General features: G+C 51.2%; 1 protein-coding gene across 4 annotated transcripts in view; it reads left to right on the forward strand.

Moving 5' to 3' along the window:
* ttll5 (tubulin tyrosine ligase-like family, member 5) overlaps nucleotides 1-24,604 on the forward strand; it is a 55,675-nt gene that overhangs the window by 12,424 nt on the left and 18,647 nt on the right. For 3 of the 4 annotated variants that reach the window (XM_062469915.1, XM_062469918.1, XM_062469917.1), the window contains exons 13-29: nucleotides 580-661; nucleotides 1,239-1,300; nucleotides 4,242-4,333; nucleotides 5,092-5,130; nucleotides 6,902-6,994; nucleotides 7,143-7,234; nucleotides 8,374-8,436; nucleotides 8,904-8,936; nucleotides 9,432-9,568; nucleotides 9,808-10,081; nucleotides 11,327-11,444; nucleotides 12,144-12,290; nucleotides 12,695-12,777; nucleotides 12,914-13,050; nucleotides 13,304-13,918; nucleotides 14,105-14,292; nucleotides 17,900-18,021. In XM_062469915.1, the coding sequence (XP_062325899.1) occupies nucleotides 580-661; nucleotides 1,239-1,300; nucleotides 4,242-4,333; nucleotides 5,092-5,130; nucleotides 6,902-6,994; nucleotides 7,143-7,234; nucleotides 8,374-8,436; nucleotides 8,904-8,936; nucleotides 9,432-9,568; nucleotides 9,808-10,081; nucleotides 11,327-11,444; nucleotides 12,144-12,290; nucleotides 12,695-12,777; nucleotides 12,914-13,050; nucleotides 13,304-13,918; nucleotides 14,105-14,292; nucleotides 17,900-18,021 (2,377 nt within the window). The remainder of the gene's footprint in view (nucleotides 1-579; nucleotides 662-1,238; nucleotides 1,301-4,241; nucleotides 4,334-5,091; nucleotides 5,131-6,901; nucleotides 6,995-7,142; nucleotides 7,235-8,373; nucleotides 8,437-8,903; nucleotides 8,937-9,431; nucleotides 9,569-9,807; nucleotides 10,082-11,326; nucleotides 11,445-12,143; nucleotides 12,291-12,694; nucleotides 12,778-12,913; nucleotides 13,051-13,303; nucleotides 13,919-14,104; nucleotides 14,293-17,899; nucleotides 18,022-24,604) is intronic. The other variant, XM_062469916.1, reaches the window with a different exon arrangement.

A 24,604-nucleotide genomic window follows, 5' to 3' on the forward strand; every position in this document is an offset into this window, starting at 1 on the left:
CGACGTGCATGCGGGTGTCTGATTCCCCAGGTCTCTCTCGCCTGGAAAATACTCCCAGAACTTTCCAAACTCAGCTGAGCTCAGGATCCGTCAGAATCATCTGCTTCTCATCACCTCGAATTGACAAATGCCTCACTTTGTGACTGAGTTGACATTAGGTAGACCAACAACAAACCAAACCAGTTTGTACAGCAAGTCACCCAAAGATAAACTTGACCTCAGCATGTCCACAGACCGTCTAAGAAGGAGAGCCTAGTTAGAGCGTGCGTGAGGATCCTCATAAGCACGGCATGGTTTTCGTCGTCAAGTTCTTATACAAGTCATCATGGAGCTGAAATGTAAATGTATTTAGGGAATGTAACACAGTCAGCCCACACATTTTTTATGGATTTTCTCTATTGAATGATTGGATATTTAACATGCAGTTTTATATGTAATCAATAGCAGAGCTCAGTCTGCCTTCTGCTAGATAGTGGGCCCTTGATAATGTTGTTTGTTTCCTGTATTTGTGACTTTTGAACTGGTCTGAGCTTCCCTTCTCTGGCGAATACCCATAATTCATTGTGTTTGCCTCAACAGAACTCTATGGTTTTGACGTGCTGATCGACTCCAATCTGAAACCCTGGCTTCTGGAGGTCAACCTCTCTCCCTCGCTGGCCTGGTGAGACGTTATCCTGGTTCACAAGGACAATGACCGTGCCAGCCGGCTTTATCACTGTATCTCGTCAACCGTGGTTTCTGCTCAACCACTTACAGCAAACTTCGCTCTCCGCTAGCTCCAAAAAACTCTTGTTTTTCTTAGATATGCATACTTCTGTTCTTCCCATAAACACAAACATCCTCGCCTCAGCTCTGAAAATAGACATGTTAATAACTACTGCCCGTGAGGAAATGCTGTGTTTGAGGATTTACACTTCATTTGTTGATAAATACCCACTGGCTAGATGCACTGAACTGTAGCCTGGGCTAGACTTGGGAGTTACAAACAGTTTCTCAAGTACTGTGTAGTTCAGGGACTGGACTGTTGCACGCTGGTAGGTGCTTCTGGAAGGAGCCTGGTGCTGTGTGCATGGACTGCAGGACCAACAATCCAGTGGACATGAATAAAAGCATTTACATTACATTGCAGGACATTAAATGAACAAAATGTTATGTTATTTTCTTTTCTCATTCATTTTTTTTTTTTGGTGGGGGGGGGGGGGTGGTGACTGAAGATGTAACTTTTTCTTTATTTTCAGTGACGCACCTCTGGATCTGAAGATAAAGGCCAGCATGATATCAGACATGTTTTCTCTTGTGGGTGAGTATTGTCAGTGAAGCCACTGATGAGAGTGTGATTACCATTAGCTTGTTTTAGGAGGAAGGAATTCCAGTTTGTGTATGTCTGTGAGGGTTGCAACACCTCGTCTTACATGCTCAGACGACAATCTGATGCTCCTGGCATACTCTCAGTTTCCTGCGTATCCACTATAATGTTAAGTCTCGTGCCTTTTACGACGATATAGGATATTTCCATCACATAGTTTTCCGGTGCCTCCTATCCCTGTCCTCCAAGCCCCTCATCTGCCTGTGTGCTGGAGCCTGGCCCAGGACTGCCAGCCCGGAGGACATGGAAACTTTCCTGGCCCTGGTGTGTGCCAGCCCTGGGATCTAGCCTGCAGCAGGTTCCACAGCTCTGGGATCTAGCCTGCAGCAGGTTCCATAGCTCTGGGATCTAGCCTGCAGCAGGTTCCACAGCCCTGGGATCTAGCCTGCAGCAGGTTCCACAGCTCTGGGATCTAGCCTGCAGCAGGTTCCACAGCTCTGGGATCTAGCCTGCAGCAGGTTCCACAGCTCTGGGATCTAGCCTGCAGCAGGTTCCACAGCTCTGGGATCTAGCCTGCAGCAGGTTCCACAGCCCTGGGATCTAGCCTGCAGCAGGTTCCACAGCTCTGGGATCTAGCCTGCAGCAGGTTCCACAGCTCTGGGATCTAGCCTGCAGCAGGTTCCACAGCTCTGGGATCTAGCCTGCAGCAGGTTCCACAGCCCTGGGATCTAGCCTGCAGCAGGTTCCACAGCCCTGGGATCTAGCCTGCAGCAGGTTCCACAGCTCTGGGATCTAGCCTGCAGCAGGTTCCACAGCTCTGGGATCTAGCCTGCAGCAGGTTCCACAGCTCTGGGATCTAGCCTGCAGCAGGTTCCACAGCCCTGGGATCTAGCCTGCAGCAGGTTCCACAGCTCTGGGATCTAGCCTGCAGCAGGTTCCACAGCCCTGGGATCTAGCCTGCAGCAGGTTCCACAGCCCTGGGATCTAGCCTGCAGCAGGTTCCACAGCCCTGGGATCTAGCCTGCAGCAGGTTCCACAGCTCTGGGATCTAGCCTGCAGCAGGTTCCACAGCCCTGGGATCTAGCCTGCAGCAGGTTCCACAGCTCTGGGATCTAGCCTGCAGCAGGTTCCACAGCTCTGGGATCTAGCCTGCAGCAGGTTCCACAGCCCTGGGATCTAGCCTGCAGCAGGTTCCACAGCTCTGGGATCTAGCCTGCAGCAGGTTCCACAGCTCTGGGCCCCCTGGCCGGTGGCTGCCTCTATTAAAGCCCTCCTCAGTAAACCCTTGTTCCCGGGGAGGAGAGCTCCCTAATGTGCACTTCCATAGCCTCCTGGAGGGTTTCAAGCGTTGGAGACAGTCTGCTATTGTTTTCTTCTTTAACACTCCCTGTGTGTGTAGCCAGCTAGCTCTTCACAGTCAGATTGAACGAATAACTGGAGGGCTCCACAATAGGGTTGCAGCTTCGTGCTAAAACCACAGGCATTATTATTAATTGACGATAAGTGACAAGCGGGTGAAACTGTCAACAAAAGATGTGGTTGTTTTTGAGTCATTAAGGCCTGTTGGGTAACTGGATCTTGCATCACGAAGCCAAAGCAATCCTTAGCATGCAGACATCAAATATGCTCTGCCCAAGGCAGAGATCAACACTGTTTACACACCAGAGTTTCTTCATGCAGAGAAATGATGTATCTGTGTTATGTTGCCTTTCCTCGCAAATTATGGTGTTCTCAGGTAGCCCATAGTTTGGAAAGAAATGCAAATGCAAGTCCTCACCTGAAGCTCATTCTTCACCAGAACACATCTCAGATTTTTGTCGTTATCAAGAAACGGATTGATTGACAAGTACACAGGCAGTACAAGACTGAGCGATGTGGAGCCCTCCCTGCAGCGGAGCAGGCATCCTCAGTCAGGGTGCTCACATCCTGCAGCCAACCGCTGGTCAGCTCTAAGTAGAGGCACAACGAGCAGTAGAACCAGAAGGTTCCATCCTGACACTGAGTGAGGGACTGCTGTGTGTGTGTGTGTGTGTCTGGGCCAGCTATCCCATGGCTCCAGCACTGCCCCCCCCCCCCCCCCCCCCCACTACCCCTCCACACACACCCTTGCTCATTAAGTGAGTGGAGGGAATCATAAATTGCCAGTTATCTTTGGACTGATGCATGACTTGGGCTGGGAGAGCAGTGGCATGTAAAACATACCCTGTCTATTATTCACCAAACAAACCCAGCGCTCTCTTGGCTGATAACACCCAGGCCTCATCCCAGGCCTGTAAATAATGACAGCATGCCATTAGCATTCATTACACCCTCGTGTGGAGCTGTCAGTAAAATGTCAGCCGTGTTTGTAATAATTGCCGCGTTTAGACAAGAACGTGGCGAAGGCCCGAGTCTTACCTGATGGCTTGGATGAGGTAGTACAAACAACCCGGGGCCCATGCTGTCCGTGTGATTTGATACACCCCACGTATGAAGGAGAACTGCGGGAGAAAAAGTCGTTTTCACCCCCACCTCCTCTTGAGTTTTACAATCTGTTCGCTCTGGGAAAACCTTTTAAAGAGGCAGGGAATGTGAAGGAGCAGGGAGTACGACCCACGATAAGGCCCACCGCGCTGTATGTCTCTCAACAGCTAGTATCGGAGACATCTCTTGTGCCAGGATTACAGGTGGCTTACAGCTTTAGATAGCGCTGTTTCCCCAGGGTCTGTGTGCAGGCCTGTCTGGCTGGATGAGAAGTCTGCCTTCATGTGTGCTCTGAGTGTGACGGTCGCTGGAATGTTCCCCGCTGTGAGCTACGGTGGGGGCAACGAGCTGATTCCTGCTGTTGGTTTAAAAGTGAGACGTTTGTGAGGAATGTTTGGTCAGCGGGGCCGCTGGGAGGGGTGGGGTCCTGTGTTGCTTCCCCCTGTGTGACTCATGTCATGTCCTCCCCCAGGGTTTGTGTGTCACGACCCCCTGCTACGACAGCCTCGCTCTGAACGAATCACCCTGGACCCTGGCCTGAAGAACCCTGTCCAGAAGTCTCAGGTATGACACACTCACACACACACATATACACACCCACACACTCACACTTACACCTACACACACACACACTCGCCATTCACTATCTTGGCGGTTGTGTCTCCTACTACTGTATAGCATAGTGTCTCAGTAAACAGCCAGCCAAACCCTGTATGGAGGCTGATCTACTTCACTGAGTTCTCCCATCCTGGGCTGCGTCAGTCTGTCTCTTCCTATACATTCTGCTGAGCTTCCCTTCTGTGCCCTACTGGAAAATCATTCTCATGCAAAACAACTGCTAATGCAATTACAGCGTTAGGAGTGACATCATCTGGCCAGCGCCCCGCTCTGGGGATTATTATTTTATCATTTTTAATCAAGTGACTAATGCTCTCACTAGGCCTGTTGCTTAATGATGCCACAGGCAGCAGCTAATACACTTGGCTCTCTCCAGCCAACCACTGCCTGGGTGTGGGCCTAGGCCTGGGTCTGGGTCTGGGCCTGGACCTGGGTCTGGGTCTGGGCCTGCCTGGGCCCGGGCCTGGGTCTGGGCCTGGGCCTGCCTGGGCCTGCCTGGGCCTGGGTCTGGGCGTGGACAGGGGACATGACCAAATCAGACAGCTTCCTCCCCCTCATTGTCCAAAGACCCAGCATAGACTAACAGGAACATGTGAGTGAGTGACCGTGTGTGTGTGTGACCGTGTGTGTGTGTGACCGTGTGTGTGTGTTTGTGTGTACTGTAGCTGCATGTTCATCAATCTCCTCGTCTCATTGCTTCGTAGCGTCCTGTCACTGCTCAGACAGCAGCAGCCTCCAGACTGGTAAGCTGTCCTCCACCTCCTCATGAACTCCTGATCTCCTGTCTCTCTCTCCTGTCGCTCTCTCCTGTCTCTCTCCTGTCGCTCTCTCCTGTCTCTCTCCTGTCTCTCTCTCCCGCAAACCTGATGGCCTTACGCCCCCGGTAAGAACACTGCAGCCCTGCGCGCTGTGTTTCATTAGAACCCACTGCTGTTCCTGGTAGTGACAGCTCAAGAAAAACTGTCCATCGATCGCTGCGGTTTTAGAAAAAGCGTTTAATTGAATGCTTATTACATTAAGAAAGCGGTCTTGGCAAGACTTGGTCTGAGAGCTCTGCAGTGCGACATTTCCAGTCCCAGTGTTTCAGCCCTCGTCCAGCTCACTCACACGCAGTCTCACCGCCAGACCAAGGCTGCTCGAGCATCAGTCCCACCGCCAGACCAAGGCTGCTAGAGCATCAGTCCCTCCGCCAGACCAAGTCTGCTAGAGCATCAGTCCCACCGCCAGACCAAGTCTGCTAGAGCATCGGTCCCTCCGCCAGACCAAGGCTGCTAGAGCATCAGTCCCACCCCCAGACCAAGGCTGCTAGAGCATCAGTCCCTCCGCCAGACCAAGGCTGCTAGAGCATCGGTCCCTCCGCCAGACCAAGGCTGCTAGAGCATCAGTCCCACCCCCAGACCAAGGCTGCTAGAGCATCAGTCCCACCCCCAGACCAAGGCTGCTAGAGCATCAGTCTCACCCCCAGACCAAGTCTGCTAGAGCATCAGTCCCACCGCCAGACCAAGGCTGCTAGAGCATCAGTCCCTCCGCCAGACCAAGGCTGCTAGAGCATCAGTCCCACCCCCAGACCAAGTCTGCTAGAGCATCAGTCCCACCCCCAGACCAAGGCTGCTAGAGCATCAGTCTCACCCCCAGACCAAGTCTGCTAGAGCATCAGTCCCACCGCCAGACCAAGGCTGCTAGAGCATCAGTCCCTCCGCCAGACCAAGTCTGCTAGAGCATCAGTCCCACCCCCAGACCAAGGCTGCTAGAGCATCAGTCTCACCCCCAGACCAAGTCTGCTAGAGCATCAGTCTCACCCTCAGACCAAGTCTGCTAGAGCATCAGTCCCACCCCCAGACCAAGGCTGCTAGAGCATCAGTCCCTCCGCCAGACCAAGTCTGCTAGAGCATCAGTCCCTCCGCCAGACCAAGGCTGCTAGAGCATCAGTCCTGTGTGGATGACCTGGCCTCCTCCCTCCCAACTGACATTAGAAGCTACAGTTGAAATGATTTTTGGGGATCAGGACTTGGCAGTCTTTGGCTGCCATCATGTCCCCCAAACCAGTCAGACAAATAAAATATAGTCCCCACGCTGTTTAAGATGACATGATTTGTGTAGGGATCTTGAACCCCGATATCTGGCTGCAGCTCAACCCGGACTGCCAGCGTCGTCAATCAGCCTTCTAGCAGGCTGTGGGGGAGACAGCCAGTACTGCCAGTGGAGATACAAAATCTGGCTTTTATGTAACTGAGGGAAAGAGAGAGAGGCAAGAAATAGGGAGGAGGGCAACTTTCCTACAGACAGTTGGTGCTTTCTATTTCATTTTTATGTTTCGGTCTTATCATTGTGAGATGATTTCTTAGGTGTGGAACTGGCAATTAAAATTCCTCTGCCGTCCTGCAGAAACACCCAATTTATGAAAATAATCAAACACCCAATCCTTTATGTTTTTGGCAGACAGTAAGCCAGTGAGAAGTGCTGTGATGATGCTGGTTGTGTGGTAACACTGAATCCATTTCCCATCTTCCCCAGCGTCAGAGGCCTCAGTCAGCCAACAACACAGACATGGAGAGCTCCCGGCTGGGCAGGCAGGCAGACAGCACCCTGGGACTGACCACAGAGGAGGTAAAACACACCAGAGCCTGCTGCTGGGAACCTAGACGAGCTGGGTGAAGCAAAGCCCTCTGTTTATTTAACCGACAGCCAGCCGGTCACACTTCCTGTTGTTCTTCACACTTCCTGTTGTTCTTCACACTTCCTGTTGTTGTGGCAGTTGAAGGTGCTGAGGAGGATCAGAGAGGAGCATGAGAGACGAGGAGGGTTCATCCGAATCTTCCCGACCCCAGAGACCTGGGAGATGTACAGGTGAGAGGACAGACCTAGCTAGACCAGACCAGGCTAGACCAGACCTGGCTAGACCAGACCAGGCTAGACCAGACCTGGCTAGACCAGACCAGGCTAGACCAGACCTGGCTAGACCAGACCTGGCTAGACCAGACCAGGCTAGACCAGACCAGGCTAGACCAGACCTGGCTAGACCAGACCAGGCTAGACCAGACCAGGCTAGACCAGACCTGGCTAGACCAGACCAGGCTAGACCAGACCTGGCTAGACCAGACCAGGCTAGACCTGGCTAGACCAGACCTGGCTAGACCAGACCAGGCTAGTCCTGGCTAGGCCAGGCTAGACCAGACCAGGCCAGGCCAGACCCGTCTGGCCTCTCAGGAACTGGCACGGCTTACCACCGTGGCTGGGAGCGAAGGTGAGGGCTGACTTACACACTCAGAGTGGTTACTGGGTCTTCCTCTGACTTACACACTCAGGGTGGTTACTGGGTCTTCCTCTGACTTACACACTCAGGGTGGTTACTGGGTCTTACTCTGACTTACACACTCAGGGTGGTTACTGGGTCTTACTCTGACTTACACACTCAGGGTGGTTACTGGGTCTTACTCTGACTTACACACTCAGGGTGGTTACTGGGTCTTACTCTGACTTACACACTCAGGGTGGTTACTGGGTCTTATTCTGACTTACACACTCAGGGTGGTTACTGGGTCTTACTCTTCGGGGAGTATTTATAGAATCTGCAGCCAGCGCTCCCTCAGCATCTGTAGGTGTAGTCTGTGTGGCTCGCGTCCCACAACCACTCCAAGTTAAAACTGCATTAAAGCCCCTGCTAAAAGTGAAAACCATTTTAGTGCTTACAGTCCATATTCCTATATGAGGGATTTTCTGCTTGATTAGCTTCATGGGCCTGTTAGCAGCGGGGTTTTTGAGGCTTTTTAAACAGTATGTTATTGAGCGGTACTGGAAATTATGGGGTGTTTGACAGTGGCTGCTTCTGGAGCTTTGTGGAAGCCTCAGTTTAGCACATGCACCGCACATTAGACAGGATAGGTGAAGCCCAGTTGACTGTGGTGGTGGTGAGGGATGATTGTGATTGGGTGGTGAGGGATGATTGTGATTGGGTGATTATCTAGTGTCCCGTCTCGTATCCACAGCGGATATCTGGAGTACAAGACATCGATGAACTCCATGTTGGCCAACAGACTTTTCCATGGAAGGTAAGCATTTCCACTGCGGTCGGTAATAGTCGTTCGTGGCAGGAGCTGGAATCTGCCATAGTGTTTGTTTTGTCTTCAAGTGGATAGGTAAGGGTGAACAGCTATTAAGATATGTGTGGTAATATCACAGTGGAAAGTTTTCCAGAGAGAACACTGTGTCCATGTGGCAATGTGACTTCTGCTGCCTAGTCCACAAGGAGTGGGGGGGGGGGGGGGGGGGGGTTTGAGGGGGTGGTTCGAGGGGGTGGGAGTTAATCGTCCAAGGAAGACCAGGGAAAAAGGTTACTGCTTGAATGAACTCAGCTTTCCTGCTGTGTTATACTTTTATCTGCGGTGGCTCTTCTGAAGGGCAGGCTGTTTAGAAGTTTCTTATTCACTTAGTTTTACTGTCTCATAATTTTCTCAGAGAGGGTTGACCCTGACTCTGCCCTCTTTATGATTCTTCCACTTGTCTTTGATGTCCCCAGATTGGGAAAATCGTCTACTTCTTCAAGATCACGGTTGGTATAGCCTGAAATGGCGGACATTTCCTCCTCTCTGTTCCACTTTCTTTTGATATACAGGGTTTCCCGCAGAAAACGTGTTACTTAAGGTGGTAGGGTGGGGTTTGCCGACAGAACGGAGGGAGGGGGGGGACGCAAAATGTTTTTCCTCCAATGCGTTCTGCAGAGAAGGGAGACTGGCGTTGGTCACGGTTTGGAATGGAAGGGAGAAAACAGGACAACGGCAGATATCGCTATAAAAAAAAACGACGTAATTAAGGCGGCAGGCGTGTGTTGCTTAGGCGGCCGCCTTAACTGAAAAGTGCTGCGGGAAACCCTGATATAGTATATTATAGAAAGGACATACTTTGGTACAATACATTAACACTGGCATCAATCAACCCTGAGTCATCAAGCTATGAATCAGGGCTTTTATTCTGAAAACTGGACGTTTCCACTTGTTTGGGAAGTCTGCTGCTGCAGTTTAGGTGCGTTTGTTTTGTTTCCCCTCAGGAGCCTGAGTGGGAATGTCCAGCTGCAGGTGGACGCGTGTCACGTGTTCCAGTACGAGAGGAAGCTGCTGTCGCTGGAGGCGAGGAAGAGGAGGCAGCGCCACCTGGCTGAGCGTCCGGGGCTGTCGAGGAGGAGAGGTAGGCTGGGGAGCTGGCTCATCTTAGCTCAGCTCAGTCAGCCGTCGTACACAAGGCCTGCTCTGGCCAAGCATGAAGCAACCAGACGTGTTTGTTCTTTAGCTTTCAACAGAAAACTTTCTGGTGTCAGGACAAAAATGGCTAAATATGACAGTATTAAAAACTGTGTGTGAGGCAGTTTTTTGATCCTAAAACACAAGTGATGTCATCGGCTTCCCTTCATCTCCACCGCTCCTCAGGGACATCACGCAGGGCCGCTGAGAGGAGTGAGGAGGAGGACGTGGAGGAGGGGGAGGAGAGACTGCAGGAGGAAGAGGAGGACAAGAACCGAGTGGTGGGTCAGAACCCTCCCAGGGCTCCTCCGACAGAGCAGCACCCAGAGCCTGGAGCAGCCGACCCCCCCGAGGGCCTCCACAGCGGGGCCGCGGCCCCGACACAACCAGGCCGAGGTGCCAAGCCCTCCCGGCCCAAAGTCAACCTGCTCCACATCCTCCAGCAGGGCTGGGACCTCAGGTCAGTCCACACTCCTGGCTGCTGTTCCCCTCAGCCCCCCCCCCTCCCCGTCTCTCACCACCAGCAGGAGAAATATGAGCTGTGCAGACAACGCCGGCCAGAAGAGCTCATGAGAAAATCTGGCCTCCTTTTGGTAACCCCGCTCTGTTTGGATCCGTCTCTCTGAGCGTGACCCAAGCTGACGTGCATGGGCGCGGAGGCGGGCTCCACAGCCCGCCGGCCAATCCCACGTGTCCTAGTTAAACTCCATGTAGAGAAGCTGCCTCTGATTGGCCTGTTAATTGTGAGGAGTCGGCCTGTCATTCCTTTGTTTTGGTTCAGAGTTCTGGACGGACTTGAAGGCTTGTTCACTTTGTTACTGTACGTTAACAAGCTAGAAAAATATTTAGAAACGTTTTTTTCCGCCTTTTACAATAACGTTTGATTTTATAATGAATATGACATGCTTCTGTCTAAACTGAGACCAAAGCTGCAGTCTCCTATTGATTTTTAAAGTGTGTCTGAAATTGTAATTTGAGCAGGAATTACAATAACAAGTCTAAGTTTGTAGAAATTCCTCCATGCTTGCCAGGACTGTGAGGGGACCTGGGCAATTAAAGCACACTGTATCATTGTTGCTGTTTGACATTTCTTTCCAAAACATTTTTCCCCCACAGTATACTGGCAAATACCCTTTTCAGGTTCACCCGGGCCATGAAAACAATTCATCACTCTGGAACCTGTCGAGGACCAGTCCCACTTTCCTCCAAGTCTTTGACTGAAATTGATACATACCTGTATTTGTTTTGAGACTTGCGTGACACCGAAGATAACAAACAGAACGTTCGTCACTGTGTTTGAACACGTGTATCAGAGATGCCTACAAGCCAACAGAACGTTTACAAATTGGCTGAAGACGTGGCTGTGGAGTATGAATCATCTCCTGTCAGGAAGGGAGAGCAGATGATGATCACAGGGCGTGTGAGCGTGTGTGTGAGCGTGTGTGTGTGTGAGCGTGTGTGTGTGTGAGCGTGTGTGTGTGTGTGAGCGGGTGTGTGTTTTAGAGTGTTGTTTCCTTCAAACCCATTCGTCTTGTCTAAACCTCGTGTATTCGTGGATCTCTGTGTTGTTTTTCTCCCTCTTGTCAATTGTCTCTCATCCCACTTAGCTCCCGCTCCTAAATCAGCTCATTCTCTCTCCCTCTCTCCCTCCCTCTCTCCCTCCCTCTCTCCCTCCCTCTCTCCCTCCCCTCTCCCTCCTCTCCAGTAAAGTGCAGGCTCGCATGGCCTTCTCCTCCTACCTCCACCGCGTCCAGCTCAGACTGCTGGCAGAGAGCAGCAGCACCTCCATCTCAGCCTGGCCAGAGAAGGACCACGATCAGATGGTACAACACAGCATTCTGCTCTACTGTCATGGCGCCCCTCCCTCTGCCCTCCTCCCCTCTGCCCTCCTCCCCTCTGCCCCTCTGCCCCTCTCCCCTCTGCCCTCCTCCTCCCCTCTGCCCCCCTCCTCCCTCTCCCCTCTGCCCCCCTCCTCCCTCTCCCTCCTCCCTCTCCCCTCTGCCCCTCTCCCCTCTGCCCCCCTCCTCCCTCTCCCTCCACCCTCTCCCCTCTGCCCCCTCTCCCTCCTCCCTCTGCCCCCCTTCCCTCTGGAATTATAATGCATGGAAAGGAAAACCCGAACCATTGTTTTATGTTGATCTGCATCTGATTTTCCATTTGATTTACCGTTAGTCATTGAAGCCACGTCTCGTAGCGTGCACTAGGTGTTTGCGGCCACTTAGAGAGTGGTGTGGTCCTTGTGTCCCGAGTCTTTGTCTACAACGATGGGAAAGTGTGGTCTGGACGACAAACATCGTCCTCTCCTAAAGCCTGTGGAGAAGACATCAATGTGACCACATGTCCGTCAGGGGCCTAGGAGTTCAACCACATTTTCCTAATAGTTTCCTTCTGATGTAAACAGCGACAGCATGCAAACAGGAACTGTGGTGTTATGTCACGCTCATCAATGCTGTTACTGCGTCTCTCCAGTGAGTTGTGAGTGTGTTGGACTCTAATGGACGGGCGCTCCTCTCTCCCGTCAGGAGTTGGTGATGCGCTTCCTGATGCGAGCGGCCAGGAACCTCCAGGAGGAGGTGGAGATGGTTCTGCCCAGCGCCCAGCTGCCCCTGCAGGACCGCAGACACATCCTGTCTCAACAGCTGGCCCGTTTCATCCGCTGCTACAACAAGGTGCCCAACCGCAGAGCTGCGTTTTTTTCCAGGCTGCGTCTTAATGTTGCTAACTCCTCAAGACGGTTTAGCTCTAAAAACCCTTTGGCCTCGCCACGGTGTTTCGACGACTGCTAGATTCGTCATTTGGCTGGTTTCTCGTCTCTTCTTATCTGGAAGTAAATGTTTGTTTTGGGATTGGAGCGTGTTAGCATTGCGCTAACAGCTCTGCCTCCCTGCTCAGTTCTGGAGGTGTTTTGGGATTGGAGCGTGTTAGCATTGCGCTAACAGCTCTGCCTCCCTGCTCAGTTCTGGAGGTGTTTTGGGATTGGAGCGTGTTAGCATTGCGCTAACAGCTCTGCCTCCCTGCTCAGTAGTGCTGGAGGTGTTTTGTCCTCACGGCTTCATGGTTTTGGTCCCACCAGGAGACAGAGCTGATGGAGAAGAGCTCCGAGGAGGAGCGGTGCATCAACCCCAGAGTGTTCCAGGAGTTCATCGTCGAGGCCAGGTCAGGCACACGGCTTGTTTACACAACATTCATTAAAAGTTGAATTTTTTAAATATAATTACATTACATTAAAAGTAAAATTATCAAACATCATTAAATCACATACATGAATCATGCTATTTCTGTCCTCCTACAGTGAAAGTGATCTGGAGGAGGTCCTGACATACTACACACACAAGACCCAGTCAGCGAGCGTGTTCCTGGGGCCCGCGTGTCAGAGGGCGGAGACATACCGCAGCAGAGCTCCGCCCCCTCATCCCAACACACAGAAAAGTGAGCACACTTATCACTTCAGATCTGTTTCTCTTCCCCCAATAACCACAAGGTAACATTTTATAGGACCTGCATCTTATGAAATTCCTTAATGGACCGCGAGCGAGATCTGGGAGGTTTGGGTTAAATAGGCCACAGTGGTGTAACAAGCTCTGAGTCACCAGTGAAGCGGAGGTCAGCTGGATGATTAGAGTCAGAGCAGGGGAATGACTGCTGGTGGTAACGGTGATCTGGCATATTTCTCCCTGAGCAGCTCTGCCGGTGACCAAGGAGGGCTCCAGCACCTCCGAGTCCTCCCTCTGTGCAGTCCAGATCAGAGACGACCCACCTCCCAGGCCTGCAGGAGACCTGCCCTCCGCCCCCCCCTCCACAGCCCTCCAGCAGGCCGCTCTCAGCAGCAGCCAAGCCAGGCCCGACGTCCAGATCCCCCACAAGTCCTCCACCGGCCCTGTGGCCTTAGACTGCACCCACATCCACCTGCAGCACTGTCCCCCCCCTCCCCAGTCTCTGCCCCTGCACTGCCCCCCTCCACCCCCACCCGCCCAGCCTCCATGCTACGTCCAGTCTCCCCCCTACACCCTGTCCCGGTCCCACGTCCCCCCTTCCTCCCAGCATGCACCTCCCCAGCCCCCAGGCACAGTCACCATGGTCCCTCGGTCCCGTGGTGTCATATGGTCGCCCCACCCCGGCCTCCACCCCGGCCTCCACCCCGGCCTCACCACCACCCCGGCCCCCGCGGCCCCCCAGATGTTGCGGAGGATCCAGTCGTTCACCTCCTCCTCCTCTTCTAAAGCAGCCAGCTCCTCCATGACTGCAGCCACACACGTCTACAAACAGAAGCTTTCCAGATCCACGTCTGCAGGGCAAGGTACAAACACCCTGGGTTTACACATCAACACAAATAATACTTATTGATGTCTATGATGTCTGCAATTGATGATATTGTTGTTGTTACTTGGATGCTTGGATTCTCATTCCCTGATTCAGCAACACAACAGTTTCATCACACACATCCTGTTTCCTCTTCTTCCTCTGTTCTCTGTGTCTGTGTCAGTGATGAAGCGGGCCAGCTCAGGCCGCTCCAGACCCGACTCGGGAGGGTTGTTTAAGGACCTGGACTCCCTGTCTGCCCAGGCCCAGACCAACCAGCAGGCCATCGTCTCAGCCCTGCAGAAGCTGTCTGAGAAGCAGACTGCTCGGCAGTACACCTCCTCCAGCCACATCAGCCTCCTCACGCAGCACGTGAGTCTGCAGCAGCTCTGTCCACACCCTCCACTAGCTGCTAACAGCTACCTGTTAGCAGCTAACAGCTAGCTGTGCGCAGTGCAGGAGTGCAGCTGACCAGACTGTTGGTGTCAGGCAGCTTGGAAACGGCTCCTATCTTGACTGATCCTCCAGCTGACTCGTTCCTGACATGTTTTAACTGGGAGGAGGTCCTGTGCAGTCATCTTGCTGTGAGGTCTCTGCTATCTGTGTGTGTGTGAGTGTGTGTGAGTGTAAACCTGGCGGCGACCCCATGCTGAGTGATGGCGTAGAGCTGATCACTCATCCAGCAGAGATGCTGGAGCCAGTCAGTGTGTGTACTGACCCCCACGGCTCCTCCCCCTGGTACAGTAGGATGAAGCCAGTGGGCTTGAGGGCTCTGGGAGGGCTCTGGGTCTCTAATGCTCTAGGACTGTAGGACTATGGTCTCTGGGACTCTGGTCTGTAGGGCTATGGTCTGTAGGGCTGTAGGGCTCTGGTCTATAGGGTTGTGGTCTGCAGGACTCTGGGCTGCAGGACTCTGGGCTGCAGGGCTCTGGGCTGCAGGGCTCTGGGCTGCAGGGCTCTGGGCTGCAGGGCTCTGGGCTGCAGGGCTCTGGGCTGCAGGGCTCTGGGCTGCAGGGCTCTGGGCTGCAGGGCTAGAGCTGTGCTGAGCTGCTGGCTGAGCCCTGTGCTCTGTGTGAGGTCTCATTATCAGATGCTCCACGGGGGAGGGCTTTCTGTTGATGCTTAACAGGCACTCACTTTTTAGTGGTAATTGATGCTTATAAATAGAAGAATGTGGCAAATTGGCACAGAGCAGGGGAGTGAGGGAGTCAGAGCCATGCTCAGAGCCATGCTCGCTCTACCACCCCTGTCTTCTTTCTTCCCCCCAAGCGCAGTCACCCGCCGTGGGGAGCCTCTCCTCCTCCCCTTCCTTCCTACCTTCTTTCCTTCCTCAGCTCCTTCCCTCCCTCCCTCTCCCTTCCTCCCTCCCCCTCTCTCCCCCCCTCCCTCTCCCTCTCTCCCTCTCTCCCCCCCTCCCTCTCCCTCCCTCCCTCCCCTCCCTCCGTCCCTCTCTCCCCCCATCCCTCTCTCCCCTCCCCCTTCCTCTCTCCCTTCCTCCCTCCCTCCCTCCCTCCCTCTCTCCCCCCCCTCTCCCCTCCCTCTCTTCCCTCTCTCCCCCCCTCCCCTCCCTCCCTCCCTCCCTGGGAGATGTTGTTCCGTCAGGAGCGTTGCGATGGCCCCAGACCACACAGACGGGTGTTTCATGTCATCCTGTCTCTGTTCTACAGTATTCTGTTTCTCTGAAAGGTGTTTGCTGTAATTCCCATGGATAGTTAATCCTAGGCATTGCAAGGCAAGGTTTATTTTGCTGAACAAAATAGTTTAATGGGTTGCACTTCCAGGGGGTTGGACCCTGCTCTCCTTTCTTTGGCACAGATTAGAGGTCATTAAATCACTTATTTAACTCAGTAGAGTGTTCTGTGAAGACAAGAACACCCTGAACACTGTACCAGTTGACCTCTTAGGGTTCAGCTCTCAGCCTGTGTTTCCCATGCCAGACCACATCATGGGAAGAGCCTGATTATAATCGGTTTCACAATCCTACATCGAATATTATTAACATCTGATTATCCGGTGTAATCTAATCAGATCTAATTTTTGGCATGGGAGCTGTTGCTGGATGGTGAATCCTGTCTCTGTGCCTGGAGGGTGTGTGACATGATTACACTTCTAGAACATTCAGTCATACACACTGGGCCTCTCTAAACCCTAACAGGATCCAACACGATGGAGCATTAAAGTAATTAGCCTGCATTATGGTTCTGAGGCTGGCTCACACACCTGGTGGCCAAGCCTGATAATGTTCATGTCATGAATACATATCTCTGACTCCCTCAAGTGAGGCCTTGTCTGCAGAGTGAGTCCTGAGTAGCCTAGGAGTTAGTTACACTCACTGACTCTCTACAGAGGCTGTCTAACCCCACCCAGACGAGCTGCACCAGGCACACGTTAAATGTACTCCTAGTTGGTGGAGTAGTGTTGGAATGGCTGAGTTTAGGTGCCTGTGAATAATCCACTCACGAACACAGCTAGGTTCTACGAACAGTGGTTAACAGAAAGATAACATGGCTGTGGTTCATGGAAGATGGACGATGTTGAGCTGGGTTTCCAGCGTGTAACTGACTGTATAGACCCAGCAGCTCTGACTGTATAGACCCAGCTCTGACTGTAGAGACCCAGCTCTGACTGTATAGACCAGCTCTGACAGTATAGACCCAGCTGTGACTGTATAGACCCAGCTCTGACTGTATAGACCCAGCTGTGACTGTACAGACCCAGCTCTGACTGTACAGACCCAGCTCTGACTGTACAGACCCAGCTCTGACTGTATAGACCCAGCTGTGACTGTATAGACCCAGCTCTGACTGTATAGACCCAGCTGTGACTGTACAGACCCAGCTCTGACTGTACAGACCCAGCTCTGACTGTACAGACCCAGCTGTGACTGTATAGACCCAGCTCTGACTGTATAGACCCAGCTGTGACTGTATAGACCCAGCTCTGACTGTATAGACCTAGCTCTGAACTGCTTCCTGACCTGGCTGTGGGCTGTCAGCTCTCTCCTTCGTTTAAACACCTGTCGTTTAGGAATGTTGGACATTTCCCTTTTTTCTGGCATGGCGTGTATGCAAACACTTGGTTCACCTGCCTAGGAGTCGGCTTAACGAACAGGGAAAATAAACAGCCTTGTCGTCTTAGAAAAGAGAAGTGGGTAAGACTAGGATTTGTGCTGCTCGGAAACATGGTGCGTAATCTCACCAAAGTCTAGGAAATATACTGGGTGTATTTAGCCCATTAGCTAATTGTTGGTATCCTTCTTCTAATTCTGTCCTGCTTTCACATCCAGGTATATAGTGGTTAGATTCCTCCCCCCTATTCTATAGGTTAAGCTAAAAGAGAAAACCCACAGTCAGCAGTCTTTGCAACTGTTCATTCCACCACATACCAGGGCTAGTAATGTCTCCCAGGACAGTATAGAGGGCTGTGCATGGAAGCAGGCCAGGCCAGCCCTGTGCAGGCAGATGCTGCATGCTCTAGCATGCAGTAAAAGGCTTGGATACCACCTCTCTGCTAATTGTGCTGTTCTGGTCGTAAACTTACTGGGCCTGGTGAGTAATGACCTCTGTCACTCTGGAGGCTGGGGAAGGAAGGAGGGGGGGGAGGGGGCGGGGACGGGGGTAAGGGGGGGGCGAGGGTGAGAGGACCACCTGAGCGCAGAGCCAAGAGGAGCCTAGCTCTAAGATGCACTGTGTACATTTCACCCAGCCGGGGGGAAAGAGGAGACGCCTGCTGTCGACGGGGAGCTGTGAGGAGCCAGGAGTCAGGCTGGTAGTGAGAACTAGACAGATGAATGGGGGATTCGCCTCTTAACCTTAATTCCACACTGATGCATCTGAATAATCCCATGTGTACAGTTATGTGTCCCTCTACTGAAACAGCTGCACTTTGATAGGTTGTATCGTATCCCCCAGCTTACTAACTTGAACGTGTCTCATCCTCCTCCTCCTCTCCTCCTCCCCTCCTCCTCTCTTCCTCCCAGCTCACTAACCTGAACCTGGCCAAAGGGGTGCTGAGCCTGGGGTCGGCAGGGAGGCCGAGGGCCGTGGCCCAGGGTCCTGTCAGGGCCTTCCACTCCAACACCGACTCTGCCAGCAGCACAGGGTATGTCCTATCCATTTAGTCATTTTTTGTTTGTCTATCCACCACAACATCCACCACACCAAACTACCACCACACCAAACTACCACCACACCAAACTACCACCACACCAAACTAGCACCCAGAATCCCTCGTCGTCAGTCAGACGATGCGTCTTCTTCAGACAGGGATGGAAGTCTCCAGCCTCCCAGTCGCCCACATACCAGCCACCTCTCCCTCAGCCTGCAGATCCTACGCCCCTGTTCCCTTATAAGACCTCTTGTGTTGCTTTGGGCGAAATATTACCGTTGTGCTTCCCTGTGGTATTTACCCTCCCCAAAGGCAGTAGAAGGGGAATGGTGCATTGCAATCTTACTGGGGTTCACTGCCAAAACAAACAGCTCCTCTACCCGGACAGAGCTGGCCTTAGTCACACACTGCAGGGTGTGTGAGCGTGGGTGGTGCTGACCAGTACTCCAGAGATCTGCACTGTACTGTACACAAGCCGACCTGTCGACCTGCATAGACAGGAGTTGCTGGTAGGGCCTCTGGTTCAGTGAAGTTAGCTTGTGGCTAGCTAGGATGTTAGCATGCTGTGTGTCTGCCTGCAGGTGTGTGTGCCACCGGTACAGGATCAGATCAGTGAGGTCAATGAGGTCAGCGGAAGGGTTCTCTCCTTTCCACGGAGCATGAGCCAGTCAGGAAGATGGCGCTCTACGATGGCGCCATACACGCTAAACCTTGAGAGAACTTTCCGGGCTTTGTTCAACAAATGAAACTAATTCACATTCTCTGGGTTTTCTGTCCTAATCAACTTCAAGTCTGTAGTCTAGGTGTTCAAGTTGTGGCAGCCTATTTGGTCACAGTCAATAAAACTCAAATGGAGGTTTAATGGTCTCTTAAGGATCTTAAGATTGAAGACTGATAGTTGTTGGAAAAGTCTTTTCAAGTCCCAGCACTTCTGGGCCCTGACTGGGTATTTCAATGCGTTCTTGGGGAAAAAAAAGGCGTGTTGTTAGTCTTTTAAAAGTGCTTTGTGAGGCTGGCTGGGGAGTTGGCAGCTAGCAGCCTGGACTATGTGAAGGATGCTAGCAGCCTAAGACATGGCGTTGGATAAGACTTTAGTATAAGAGGAGGGGGCAGAGTCAACAATAACTCACCCACATAGTCAGGCTGCTCCAGCCCTCTCCGTCGCTACCAGAAGCTCCCCCTCACACGATGCCAGCGTGGAGAGAAGGAGAGGAGGAGGGGAAAGGGAAAGAATAAAAGATTGGTAGGACCATGGTCGGTCTGGTAGACCATGTCACATGACCACGGGCCTGGCGGTGTGGTAGACCGTGTCACATGACCACGGGCCTGGCGGTGTGGTAGACCGTGTCACATGACCACGGGCCTAGCGGTGTGGTAGACCGTGTCACATGACCACGGGCCTGGCGGTGTGGTAGACCGTGTCACATGACCACGGGCCTGGCGGTGTGGTAGACCGTGTCACATGACCACGGGCCTGGCGGTGTGGTAGACCGTGTCACATGACCATGGGCCTGGCGGTGTGGTAGACCGTGTCACATGACCACGGGTGTGGTGGTCACTGGATGCGGACGCCCAGCAGGAGTTAAGCATACACGGTAGCTCTGTCTATTTTTACAAGTGATATGTGAGTGACAATGTCTCAGACGGTTTGGCCCACATCTCCCGCGCTGTGTTTTTCCAGGCCAGCCCTTCCTTATGTATGGAACTGTCAGGCAATTCCTGGAATGTCTGACTTTTTTCCTTTTTAAATTTGTTTTTATTTCCACAAAGAAGGAAGGATAGGTTTAATCGAATCGATCTCTTCAAAGAGAGTGGTTGTTTAAAGACACAAGTACAGTCCAACTGCCGTTTTGAGCTTTGAGATTCGTTAGCTTGATGGATTGTGAAAGTTTTTCATTTTTAATTAGGCTAAAGTCCCCGTATTTATCCTTATGTCAACTTTACTGTAAACTTGTTATCTTTCTATTTTGGTCCCAGTTTATTTCAGGACTATGGGATTCTTTTAAATTAAACATCTCTGAGAACAGAAATGTACGTTGCCACGTTTGAGCTTTGAAGTCACCCTTTTCATGCAGAGGATTTGTACCTCCACACACCAAGACAGTTTAGGTAAGAAGCTGTTTTCTCCTGAGCTCTCTTGATGGGAGAGCATCAAACTCTCGGTAACTTTCCATTATGCACTTTGCGGCGAGGACAACAACAAACAAAATGTAAAGCCGTAAATTTTTTTATTAGATTAAAGACTAAACGACCTTGATTTAAGCTCGGTGTTCTTTCTTTAATGTAGGATTTCCTAACCCCCCCCCCCCCACACACACACACACACACCCCTACACTGGGCCAGTGGTCTGTGCCAAACATGCTGAAACTGTTAAGCGGACCGGCTCTTTAAGCAACCGCGGGGGTGAAGCCCGATGAGTTTCAAAGAGCAGTGGTGCTGTTTGAAGTGCCGCTGGCAGGTCTGCCAGGTATGCTGTCTCAGCACTGAGACGAGCCCAATCCGAATCCGCTTTATTGCCAAGTAGGTTTACACATCGAGAAATTTGGTGCATAATAAGTAGAAATATAAAGATGGAACAAGTACACTAGCAGTGTTACCCCTACCATTGTTTTGGAGGGGCCACCCCCCTCCCCAAAACGACCTCCCCCCCTTAAAAAAAAGACAAAAACTGTATATAATTAGGCTAAATATTCAAAAAACTGACCTGTGAGATAAAGCTGTTTTAACTCACGCAGGCAATTCGCTTCTTGCTCGTCGCCTCAAAAATTCAATTCATTGGCTGCTGGTGTTTGCGCAACGTTGCCTATGGGGCCATTATTTTCACCTGTCACTGAGTACCCGAGGGCAGCCGAGGCTCACACAAGCTTGAGTTCAAATACATTATTTGATATGACATTACGTAGGCCTACTGTACATGCAAGTCTTAAATAACTATTTAGCCGGGCAGCTCCATGACGCCGGGTACATTTACATTTAGTCATTTAGCAGACGCTCTTATCCAGAGCGACTTACAGTAAGTACAGGGACATTCCCCCGAGGCAAGTAGGGTGAAGTGCCTTGCCCAAGGACACAACGTCAGTTTGCATGACCGGGAATCGAACTGGCAACCTTCGGATTACTAGCCCGATTCCCTCACCGCTCAGCCACCTGACTCCCTGGGTAAATTGGGCTCGTGAGACTGCTCACCAAAAGAACGAAGGGGAACCCACTTGTCAGATTAAGACATTTTCGTAGGTATATCTAGCGAAAAGTAGACTAAATTTTCCTAAACTTTTAGCTAGATGCTGAGGGCTCACGACAAAAAGACTAACTTGAGTACGCGTTACTTGTTTGAACAAGGAACTAGTAAAGGATGCATTCAATTCAATAAGTAACGCGTTAAATTACTCGTTACCTAACAAAAGTAGTCTGACTACTGTAACGCGTTACATTCCAACACTGCGAGACTTACAAATGGGAGGGGAAAAAAATGTCCACCCTCCCAGTAAACTGTTATTTTTTTCGAAAGGTAAAAAAAAAAGAAAAAAAGTTTTTGTTATAGGTGAACCTGACTCCAAAAAGTTTATATTTTTTCAAAACTTTTTGGGGAAAAAAGTATGTCAGAGCCCATACTTTAGGCCCATACCACACCACTGGAGAACGCTCTAAGGCCGAATCCCAATACTCTGTCTTACCCCTAGCCCTTACCCCTAGCCCTTACCCCTAGCCCTTACCCCTAGCCCTTACCCCTAGCCCTTACCCCTAGCCCTTAGTTTATCCCTAGCCCTTGTGTCTTGAAACTGAGGGGTAGGGCTACATAGCCCTATGAAATGAGACACCACTTGGTTACGGTTACGTATATCGATGTCTCCAAAGCAAGTAGTGTTATGCACTGATATTAAACGAAATTTGTTTGAAATTCGCTGCTAATGGAGTTTAATTAAAACTGTAGACATGCATGGAGTCCATTCAAGGCTAATCAGAGAAATGCAGGACTGTTGTGCAAATCAGCAATGTAACGTTAGCGTAGCAAACTAGTGATTTTTAAAAACGTTTCAATTAAGAACATGGTTGCAAATACATATGTACAGGACTGTGTAGAGCACAAAACAATCATAATGTCATAATTTTTTAATACAATTATTTAAGCCGAAGATATTACATTTATGGGACTCTGGATGATCTGTCCACCATTGTTGCAGGTAGCGCAGTATTCACATACCCCTAGGTTTCAAGTAAGCTCTCGAGCTCACTTGGTTTTAAGGGGATGTATACCCCTTCGTTTTAGCCCTACCCCTCGATCAAAAAGATTATTGGGACACCACTTACGCTCACGGGAACGCACAAAACCAAGGGCTAGGGGTAAGGGCTAGGGGTAAGGGCTAGGGGTAAGGGCTAGGGGTAAGACAGAGTATTGGGATTTGGCCTAACCCTCCTCCACCTCACCTGACTGCTCACTGTAGACCACCTGCTGTATTAATACACCGTACAACATTTGAATTTTGGCAGCACCCTGCTATCCTGTTTGATTTGCCTGCTCGGCAAACTTTCCGGTTTTCTTCTTCAGATGTATTTAGGTCATCTTACCCAGTCTTGGATTGTACTCTTGGCTCAGGTAAGAATTCATTTCCAGTAAGTTACTGGGTACTTCTTTGGATTGGTCACCAAAAAGCTGTGGTTCAAATTGTGATGGAGTACAGCGATTATCTCATGGTAAAGGTTAGCAGTAACGTCATGGTTGGTTGGTGTGTTCGACTCCCTCAGAACATACCGACCTGTCTCTTTGCTGCCTTGGCTCTCCAGCTCTGCACTTTCAACTTCATTTCCTGCTTGATATTCAAATAACCGAGTTTCTCTTGCGTACGTTGAGGACCTCTCAGTCCTCTGCCGCCCGCGCTCGGCTATTTTTAGTTCTGTTCAATATTTTGTCAGACTGTTGTTTTACTTGGTCTGATTTTGTCAGGACTTTTCATTCCAACACATTTTGCGACTGTCCGTTCCCTGAGCCAAACAGGCTCCACATAAACTGCTGGAGAAACTTGGAAACGGAAGGCAACATGCTTTGATGTCTTCCTCTAAATAAATAAAAAAAATACGCTTTTTATTCATGTGAATTGGAGCCAGATGTAGCAAAAATTGTGATAATGAGGCATCCCCTGAGGTAGGGGAGATTGAAATTGCACCATGGGATAGGGAAGTGTGGTGATGAGTGAACATCAACACCAGCTTTGTCAGACTGCCTCCTGTTGGTTGCCCACCACACAGGGCTGGTCAGATTGCCTCCAATTGGTTCTCTTATTGTTCCTGCCCACCACACAGGGCTGGTCAGATTGCCTCCAATTGGTTCTCTTATTGTTCCTGCCCACCACACAGAGATGGTCAGACAGCTTCCAGTATTCATTATATCTCCAGTGGATTCATGTTGGATGTTGAAAGGTAACCCCCCACACACCCACAAATACACTATAAATTCTATAACACTCACACACACTGTAATACACTCTCCCCCCACCCCCCAACACACACACAGGCCCCCTGATTCTGATACACAGCATCCTCCAGTCAGATCCATTATGGTGGAGGAGCAGGGAGAGAGAGATGGAAATACCCCTCGGTCTGCTGTCCACTCTGACCAGCCAGGGCTGAGCTATGGTGGGCTGCAGCATGATGTCATCTAAGAGGGCTCTTTTCCCACATTCAGCAGAGCTAGATTGATGCTGCACATGTGGCCCAGCTTGTACTGCTCTGTTATTGTTAGTCATATCTGAATACTAGAGTATTCAGCACGGTAGGGATGGGACCGACACCCACATGGGGCAGACAGGCAGGCAGACAGACAAGCAGACAGACAGACAGACAGACAAGCAGGCAGGCAGACAGACAGGCAGGCAGACAGACAAGCAGGCAGGCAGACAGACAGACAGACAGACAGACAAGCAGGCAGGCAGACAGACAAGCAGGCAGACAGACAGACAGGCAGGCAGGCAGACAGACAAGCAGGCAGGCAGACAGACAGGCAGGCAGACAGACAAGCAGGCAGGCAGACAAGCAGGCAGGCAGACAAGCAGGCAGGCAGACAAGCAGGCAGGCAGGGAAGCAGACAGGCAGGCAGGCAGGGAAGCAGGCAGACAGACAAGCAGGCAGGCAGACAAGCAGGCAGACAGACAAGCAGGCAGGCAGGCAGGGAAGCAGACAGGCAGGCAGACAAGCAGGCAGACAGACAAGCAGGCAGGCAGGCAGGCAGGGAAGCAGACAGACAGACAGAGACAGACAGACAGACAGACAGGCAGGCAGGCAGGCAGGCAGGCAGGCAGGCAGGCAGACAGGTCTCACATGTACAGTAGTGTATAGTACTATTGATGGGAAACTCAGCTGTGGCCGTTTTCTTCTTTCCCTGTTTGTTATTTATTGTGTTGGAATTGAATGAGCAGGAACTGAGGTTCCTGAAGTACGCTGTACCAAAGCCCCAGACAAGCAACTTATAAGTATAGTTGTAAACATTATAAACAGGATATACAAATCAATAAAGGTAAATAAATACTTCCGGCGTGGCTGTAATGTCTGATTGTCATCTACAATGGTCTTGCACATTTCACA

Source organism: Osmerus eperlanus, chromosome 9, assembly GCF_963692335.1.
Source record: "Osmerus eperlanus chromosome 9, fOsmEpe2.1, whole genome shotgun sequence".
NCBI classification, from domain to species: Eukaryota; Metazoa; Chordata; class Actinopteri; order Osmeriformes; family Osmeridae; genus Osmerus; species Osmerus eperlanus.